The following is a 9,284-nucleotide window of genomic DNA, read 5'->3' as shown; positions in this document are numbered from 1 at the left end:
TTGTTTTTTTTTTTTCCTCTCAGGGGAGGGTAAACATAAACCCTAACCTGTGCCATTCTTTATAAAATGACTTCAAAGGCAAGAGGCATTGCTGCTCTGCAATCTCATTCCCGCGTGAGGACCCAGGTTCCCAGCCCTGCCAGCCGTCAGCACTGTAAGAAGTCTGCACCCACCCTGAGCGGTCCCCCACTGAGGCGTGGGAGCTGGTCCTCAGGAGCCCCCCACCGAAGCCGTCTCAGACTAAGCTCCACAGTGGGTGTTCTGGGCTGAGAACTTTTCCCACAAATGATACCCACAGGGAACATTTAGAATGAGAGGTTGCACAGAACTGCCCCGCATCTGGGAGACTGAAAGACAACCCTACGTAAAGTGCCTGGCCCCAGAGCTCCGCAGGGGGGAATCAGGATGCCCGAGAGACCCTGCGGAGCTGCCCAGCTGCTTCCACTGCCGACCCCTCCACCCCTCGGGGCTCCGGAGCCTCCCTCTGCGCTCCCTCCCCTCCACTGCCATCCTGAAGTGGCGCCTGCTGCAGCCCTCCCTGGTTGCTTTATTTATTTATTTTGCACCAACAGGGTTGCTGCAGACTCATTCTCGCCTGGTTTAAAAAGAGAGAGAGGAGGAAAAAAAAAAAAAAGGAGAAATGCTTTCTGGCTCTTCTCTCTACCTTGGTCTTGGCAGCAGCCGCTGCAGCAGCAACAGCAGCATCGGCAGGCGGGCAGGGGGGCAGCGGGGAGAGAGGCGCACGGGGAGGTGCGGGGCAGAGGTGCAGCTCGAGCGGGACGGGCCCCCAGCCCTACACAGATGCAGTGCCAAACTTGATGCCACCCTCCAGCTTCTCTGGTAAGTGCACCCACCTCCTGTCCCAGAGCTGCAGCTGCCATTCTCCATAACGTTCTCAGAGACAAGGCCAGATCCGTCAAGGCTAGAGAGCCTGTGCCCACCCCAGGCCCAGCCGACCATCGATCCTGGCCCCATAGGACTTTGATGGGAAAACTAAGATGGCCCAGGGTCTCCGGAGGGAAGGACTCCAAGGAGACCTCCCTCCATTTCCCGGGTGCTCTCTCTACCTCTGGGAGGGGTTTTCCTGCAATCCGTGTGGATATTCCAGAAATCTTACCTCCAAGAGCCCCCTCCCCGTGTAGGTCCCCATACCTCACGCAGGTCTGCTTTAAAGAGGATATCCAGGATCAGATGTGTCTCTGGACTGCCACATAGAGACAAGAAGAAGAAAGCTCCCTGTTCCTTGAGGGTGATGCCCCAGACCCCAGCCCATACAAGGAGAGAAAGTAGTGGTCCTGACACCTATCTCTTCCTGCAAAGTGGCCGGAAGCCAGTCCTGTAGCCGTGGAGATTGGCAAGGGAAGTTTATGATTACATTAGTGACCTTTAAAGAGAAGGGGCCAGGTCCCCAGCCCCTGGCCCAGCGGGCTTCGGAGACTAAGAGGACATTCACAGGAGTGGCAAGGAGGGAAGCTGGGTTACATGCTTCGCTGCACTTTTGCTGAAAGCAGGAAAGAAGGATGAGCAGGAACTGCAGCAGTAGTGATAAAGAGCTAGCTGTCAGGTGGACTTCCCAGGGGAATGAGGGTGGCTGGGGCATTTCTCTGCCTGGAGAACTCTTAGCATGCCATCCATACCTGCCAGGTTGGGATAGGGAACAGAGGGGTCTTCTCAGCAGCCTCTGCCGTGCCATTCTTTCTCACACCCAAGCCTCAGAATGGTGTCCTACATCCCTCTGCTCTTTGGGCCTCTTTCTTCAGTTTCTCAACTACTACAGTCCTCTGAAGTAGCTATAGCGTAGCCGCCAGAACGATCCTTCTAGGAGAGGGTATAGAGTGGGAAATAAAGGGGAAGAAATCACACCATCTCTTAAACTGCCGCTCCTAAGTTCCACCTGGGAGAAAATGGGCTGTGGGGTAAAAAGCTGACCCTGTAGGGCCCAGAAAGCCTGAGGCCTGAAAGGTCAAAGGTGATTGGGATCTGCGGCTAGAAAGAAACCCACGCCTCCTGCCTCAGTTGGCTCTTGTCCTATCTCTGTAGCATCCCTTGCCAATTCCAATACCTCCCCTCCCTTGGGGTCCCGGTTGTCACTAAACAGGGTGAGTCTATGGGACCTCTTCTCCTCCATCACCTCAGTCAGGCTCCAGTGGTCATCCGCCTGATTTTGCCCAGGCCCCTGGCACCCAGAAACCACTTTAAGTTGACAGGCTGGGCACACAGCCTGTGCCCAGAGATCTGCTGTGCCAGCCAAGGGCTCCCTTGGTCCCCACCATAGCGTCTGGCCAGGCGCTGTCTCTCCTCACTTGTCTATGCCTCCCTGGCTCTCAGTCTGTCTCTTGTGTTTTTCTCAGGCAGCGGAGGCCAAAGGGGACAAAAGATCTCCCTCAAACTCACACACTGGGCTTGAATCAAAACACCATGAAGGAGGGGTATGAGAGAAGCCTAAGTCTGAGGACCAAGCAACAAAACTGGGGCATCTCTTGGGTCCCTCACACCCTAACGTCATCTATAGGGGAGGCGGGGTTGCCCTTGGGGTTCTTGTGAGGGATTCATGTACCCCCTGCATCCTGTGCCATATCTAATGTGCAGCTTGGCTGTCGTCCACAAGGTGTTTTGGGGAGATTGGATCTTGTTAGTCTGGGGCCTCAGGCCCTGGGCCAGGCTGGAGGAGGGCAGAGAGGCAATAAGTGGAGCCTGGGGGGCAGAGCTGAGGCCCACATGCTTCCCAGCCTTGGATGACTTAGTCAAGGTGATGCCTGTCTCCAATCAGGATCCAGGGATATGATCCCCCTTAAGCCGTAGACAAAGCTGTGGGTAGATAGCCTGGGAGAAGGGTGGGCAGAGAGGCACAGAGCAGAGATCGGGAGAGCAGCTATCAGGGAGAAGGGACCTGAGGTATTTCTGGATCTCACAGATGTAGGGAAACTCAAAAGTTACTTCCCTGCTGCTTCCTGTCTCCCTCCCATAAAACTTTCCCCACCTGACTAGGGTTCCATGAGCTAGTAAGCACTTGGCCTGTTACCCAGGTTGGGAGGGGGAGGAAAGTAGAGAGTCCCCGAAGAGGAGCTCCAGAAGGCTCCAGGGAGGTGTGCACCAGAATTCCTCCCAGATCTGCACCCTAGCTGCTGGCCATGCTGAGATGGGTAGCTCAATATCTCTCTCTCCTCTAAGGAGGCCCAGGGAAGTCCAGGGTTCCCATCACCTGAAGCCACTTTCCAAAAAGGGCCACGTCATCGTCTATTCCAGGATTGAAGAAGGGATGGCTGCGGCCACTACTCCAAAGCAAGCCTGGCCCCCGTGGCCCCCCATCTTTTTCCTGCTCCTCCTGTCTGGGGGGGGCAGCGGCGGCTGCCCTGTTGTGTGTGACTGCACCTCCCAACCCCGGGCAGTGCTCTGTGCCCAGCGGCGGCTGGAGGCTGTACCAGGGGGACTCCCGCTGGACACCGAGCTCCTGGACCTGAGTGGGAACCGCCTATGGGGGCTTCAGCGGGGAATGCTCTCCCGCCTGGGCCTGCTCCGGGAACTGGACCTCAGCTACAACCAGCTGTCCACCCTCGAGCCAGGGGCCTTCCATGGTCTGCAGGGCCTGCTCACCCTGAGGCTGCAGGGCAACCGTCTGCGAATCATGGGCCCCGGGGTCTTCTCAGGCCTGTCTGCCCTCACGCTGCTGGACATCCGCCTCAACCAGATTGTCCTCTTCCTCGATGGAGCTTTCGGGGAGCTAGGCAGCCTCCAGCAGCTTGAGGCTGGGGACAACCACCTGGTGTTTGTGGCTCCGGGAGCCTTTGCTGGACTGGCCAAGCTGAGCACCCTCACCCTGGAGCGCTGCAACCTCAGCACCGTGCCTGGCCCGGCCCTGGCCCGCCTCCCAGCGCTAGGGGCCCTAAGGCTCCGAGAATTAGATATTGGGAGGCTGCCGGGAGGGGCGCTGCGAGGGCTGGGGTGGCTAAAGGAGCTGGAGATCCATCACTGGCCATCTCTGGAGGCTCTGGAGCCTGGGAGCCTGACTGGGCTCAATCTCAGCAGCTTGGCCATCACCCGCTGCAACCTGAGCTCGGTGCCCTTCCAGGCGCTGCACCACCTGAGCTTCCTCAGGGTCCTGGATCTGTCTCAGAACCCCATCTCTGCCATCCCGGCCCGGGGGCTCAGCCCCCTGGTGCGGCTCCAGGAGCTCCGACTGTCAGGGGCGTGCCTCACCTCCATCGCGGCCCACGCCTTCCATGGCTTGACTGCCTTCCACCTCCTAGACGTGGCGGATAACGCCCTTCAGACACTGGAGGAAACGGCCTTCCCTTCTCCAGACAAATTGGTCACCCTGAGGCTGTCTGGTAACCCCCTGACCTGTGACTGCCGCCTCGTCTGGCTGCTCCGGCTCCGCCGCCGCCTGGACTTTGGCACGTCCCCCCCTGCCTGTGCCGGCCCCCAGCACGTCCAGGGGAAGAGTCTGAGGGAGTTTTTAGATATCCTACCTCCAGGGCACTTCACTTGCCAACCAGCCCTGATCCGAAAGTCCGGGCCACGATGGGTCATTGCAGAGGAGGGGGGGCATGCCGTTTTCTCCTGCTCTGGAGATGGAGACCCAGCCCCCATCGTCTCCTGGATGAGGCCTCAGGGGGCTTGGCTGGGAAGGGCCGGGAGAGTAAGGGTCCTGGAGGATGGGACGCTGGAGATCCGCTCCGTGCAGCTACGGGATAGAGGGGCCTATGTCTGTGTGGTCAGCAATGTAGCTGGGAATGACTCCCTGAGGACCTGGCTGGAAGTAATCCAAGTTGAACCACCAAATAGCACTCTCTCTGACCCCAACATCACCATGCCAGGGATCCCAGGGCCTTTCTTGCTGGATAGCAGAGGCATAGCTATGGTGCTGGCAGTCGGCTTTCTCCCCTTCCTCACCTCAGTAACACTGTGCTTTGGCCTCATTGCCCTCTGGAGCAAAGGCAAAGGCCGGGTCAAACATCACATGGCCTTTGACTTTGTGGCACCCCGAACCTCTGGGGATAAGAACTCTGGGGGTAACCGGGTCACTGCCAAGCTCTTCTGACCTTTCCTTCCACACTGGGGACCCATCCAAGAGGGGAAGAGGACCAAGGCTGCTTGGACCAGAAGCTAGTCCCAAACAGCACAGATCTCGCACACCTCCTGCCTGCACCATGCCAGCAGCTAATGCTGCCTCCTGATAGCCTGCCTCCTTGTGCTTTTGCAGTTTGAGGATAGCACTGTCATCTCTTCCCTGAGGGTCCTGGGAAGCTGAAGATGTAGACCCTGTAGTCAGCCCAGTCTTCCCCCCACCACATACAAAGCAGGAAATATAACCCTCCAGTCTGCTAGTCTAAGCTTCAGGCTTCCTTCACACCCACCTACACACACCTTACTAACCAATACCAATCGCCAACCACAGCCATAGATTACTTCAGAGATGGGGCTGGGAAGTGCCACTTGCTTCTTGGAGTCTCTGCTCCTCAACCAGGTGGTCTCTCTCTCTCTCTTTTCTGCTCTGTCCCCTCTCTAGGTGCAAAGAACTAGGGCCAATGACCTCAAGCTAAGGAGAAGAGGATGTGACAGGGGAGTGTGGGACAGGGAGGAGGACAGACTACACACTGGCACTGAGTGTGCATGAGCCCCACCACCTGCCTCTGTCTGTCACATCATTAAACCTGTTGCCAAAAGGCCATGACAGTAGCAGCCACAACTAAATGTGATCTCTGGAGTTTTCTTTAGTCTTTTCCACCCCTTATTTCTGTCAGATCTCCCCCTTCCTACCCTTTCTGCCTGCCCACGGAGCCTGTATCCTAATGGCCTTGCCTGAATCTAACGAGCCTGACAACCAGGGCTTTATGCAAAAGGTTGCCGGCCATGCCTGGAGAGATCAGCACTCCCGGCCCATTTCAGGGTCAACCCTTTCCCCTGTACTCTCCCTCTCTGGAGTTGGAGGAGAGATCCTCTGCCTTCCAAAGGATCCCTCTGCAGAAATGTCAACCCAGGGCACCCAGCTCCTTCCCTTCTTTCTCATTCTGGTTGGAACCTCCCTAACATTCCTGTATTGCAGATCCCTAGTGCCCTTGAAGGAAAGCAAGAGAACTCCTAGAAAATGACTAACAAAAGCAAGAATCTGCAGCTGTCAAAGGAGAGAGACCCAGAACACAGCAGAACTAGGTTTGAAGGAACAAGGTGGGAGGGGCACTGCAAGCTGTAGTGAAAAGTGGAGGGAGGAAGGAGCAGCAGGAACTACCTGCCTTTCCACCGTCCTTCAGCAGCTTTCCCTGGTTCTGTGTTCAGTGCAGCCCCGCTGGGAAGCTGTCTCTGGATAGAGGTCGCTGTCTTATGGAGACCCCAGATGCAGAGGCGGAGTGGGAGGAGGAGATGCCGACTGCCTCTGAGTGTACTCCAAAGAGAGGGCAAAGCAGAGCTAGGAAAAGTAGAGATGCTGAGAGCTCAAGGGACAGGGCAGCAGCCCCAGCATCGCCGGAAGGGGAGGGGTGAAGGGAGAGGAAAGGAGCAGGGAGGAGGGGCCGAGAAGTGGAGAGTCACGAGGTCCCTGGGAGCCTCTCTCTCTCTCTGCAGCAGCATCTGCACAGCGGCCTTAGCTCCCCTCCACCCTCAGGAGCCCCCACCCACCCCTCACCCAACAATATGCAAGCGTCATCAGCTTCCTAGCCATTCCTGCTGCCCTCGTCCTTGCTCTGAGGAGACTACACTCATTAGGAGATTCCCAGCCCAAACTGTCCCTGACAGGTGAGAGAAGCTGGTGCCATATGGGGGCAGCCAGACTTCACCAGTAGGCAAGCTCTTCGGTGGGGCAGAGGTGGGATTCTGGGGGCAGGGGGCTGTGGGCAGAGGTGAATGTGAGAGAGAACCCGGCGGTTTGGAGAGTGAGGCTGGAGGATCACACAATCTTGCGCATCAGGAGCCTCCAACCTTGCTCCCGGCACCGTGCACACACAATTCTCTTAGCATTGCAGCAACCTCCCCTCTCCAGTTTATTAGACAGCAGAAAGGTTTCCCTGGGGCACAGCCCTCTCCCTCATTTCTAAAATCTTCCATCAGTAGCTTGTGAGATTGGGACTTGTGGGGGTCAGGTGCTAGAGGTTCTCATACTAGTTGCCCACACTGCAATGCAGAAAAGGGCAGAAGCAGCAATGCTGTTCAGAGAACTCTACCCTGGGAAGCCCCCTGAGGCAGTGGGGAATGGATGACACGTGTCTGGATTGGGAGATGCTGCTGCCTGGGTCCCACAGCCGCCAGAGCAGCCCAATAGAAACAGAATGTGAGTCACTTATGTGATTTCAAGTTTTCTAGTATCCCATTAAAAAAGCAAAAGAAACAGATACAATTAATTTTAATACTCTATTTTATTTAACCCAGTGTACCCAAACTATGATCATTTCAACATGTTATCTATATAAAAATGAGTAATGAAATATTTTACATTATTTTTTCATATTAGGTCTTTGAAATCTAGTATATACTTTACACTTACAACACATTCCAATTTGATAACTAAATTCTCACCAGAAATATCTGATCTGTATTTAGGTTTCATAAAATTCACTGTTGAAAAAGTCAATTCACACGTCCAAGTTGTTCCAACCAAGTTGTTCCATATTAAAAGTTTTCCAGTAACTAAATCAAGTATTGGTTTTAACATTTAAATTAAATAAATTTTAAATTCTACTCCTTAGTCACACTAGCCATCTTTCAAGTGCTCAGTAGCCACATGTGGCCAGTGGCTACTATATTGGACAGCACAGCTCCAGACACTGTAACTCTGGGTGTAGACTAGGGCCTCCTCACCAGAGGTGGGCAAAGTGTCCCTCGAGAAGCACATTCAACCTAGAGGAAATGCCTGTGGGGTTCCCCAACTACCACCCCTTGCTCTCCTGACATGGGCTTTCCAGAACACCTTCAGGGAGGGACGCTAGTTACCGTAACAAGGTTACTGCAATGAGCACTTCCACAGCTTGTCCAATCATCAGAAAGCCAGCCCCCTACCCCATCTGCCTGAAAAGGCTGCCCTTAGCTCAGGGGTGTGTGTGTGTGTGTGGACAAGTGTGTGATGGCAACCAGGGACGCAGGCGGGTGGTGTGTGTGCACGTGCAGGGATGTTATGGTCCAGGTTAGAGGCAATCCAATGGCAGCTCTCCCCTGGAGGGACAGTCGTGGAGATAGAAGAAAAATAACATTTATTCTATGTTAGTGGTTATATGTATGTTTTCTTATTTAATCCTCACATCAACCCTATAAGACAGGGTATCTTGGCTGATGGAACTAAAGGTCAAATAGATTAACTTGCTCGGGTATACAGAGCTGGTTAGTAAGGGAGCTGCTTCTGGACTCAGAGCTAACTCAAAATCCAAATGCTTTCCACCACCCTGCCATACTGCTCCAGTCACTGTCTGCTCTTATAACCCCCTTTCCCAGGGTCTCTCAGCTGCAGGAACTGACCTGTGAGAAAGGTAGAATCCAGGGGTCATCCTCAGCCCCACCCACTCCGAACAACTCTTTTAAGGGGAACTGGGGTCAGTTGTTGGTTCTCACCTTCCTTCAGTAACTCTAATGCACCTGATTCAGGAAGCTGAGGATTGGTTGTTAGTTTTTAATCTTTCTTCTCAGTTTCCCCCAGCATCCATCTCTCAGAGAGAGGCAGGAGGCTTTGGGTAGGACTTTTGCTCTAAGAAGTGAGTGTGGTGATGATTCAGGCCGGCGAGCATGTGAGATCAGAGGACTCCTGAGTCCTCTTCCTCCAAACTGCTTTGTAAAGGGGAGTTATGGAAGAAGACTTAGAGCTGGATGGTGGTGGCCAGAGAAGCTGAGGAGAATGTCTCTCTCCTAGGACACCCTGCCACAAGTCATCAATCTGATCGAAAGACGAAAGAGTAGCACCAGCATAATTTCTGATACTAAACCCACACTCCCAGTTGCTGGTTTCTGGTGAAGAGCCTTGAACGACGGGGGAAGAAGGGGTGATTCCTACAATGGACAAAGGAAGTGTGCTGTTTTCCAAAACCTCAGATAGCTGAATATCATTTGAATGGTTTGCATGTTATCCAGGAAGGGAACTCTGTAAGCAGCCAAGGCTCTAGAACTAGGCTACTGTGTCTGAGAACCCCTCCCTGCCCAGCCCTTTAGCTAAAGTCTACTTTCCTGCTTTGGCTTACTGAGTGGAAACACCTGCCCACTGAACTCTCTGGACAACCCACACTTTATGTTAATCAGTTTCACCTACTGCCACCTGCACCTTGTTCGGAACACCCTTCAGGGAAACAGAACTGGACTCTTCAGAACAG

General features: G+C 54.3%; 1 protein-coding gene across 1 annotated transcript; it reads left to right on the top strand.

Annotated features, from left to right (window-relative positions):
• Positions 1-85: 85 nt before the first annotated feature.
• LINGO4 (leucine rich repeat and Ig domain containing 4) lies at positions 86-6,335 on the top strand. The gene has a single exon (XM_059931820.1). The coding sequence runs from the start codon at positions 3,140-3,142 to the stop codon at positions 5,039-5,041; it is 1,902 nt and encodes a 633-aa protein (XP_059787803.1). The 5' UTR covers positions 86-3,139; the 3' UTR covers positions 5,042-6,335.
• The last annotated feature ends 2,949 nt before the right edge of the window (positions 6,336-9,284 follow it).

The sequence above is a fragment of the Balaenoptera ricei genome, chromosome 1 (genome assembly GCF_028023285.1).
Source record: "Balaenoptera ricei isolate mBalRic1 chromosome 1, mBalRic1.hap2, whole genome shotgun sequence".
NCBI classification, from domain to species: domain Eukaryota; kingdom Metazoa; phylum Chordata; class Mammalia; order Artiodactyla; family Balaenopteridae; genus Balaenoptera; species Balaenoptera ricei.
This window is presented reverse-complemented; position numbering and strand designations above follow the sequence as displayed.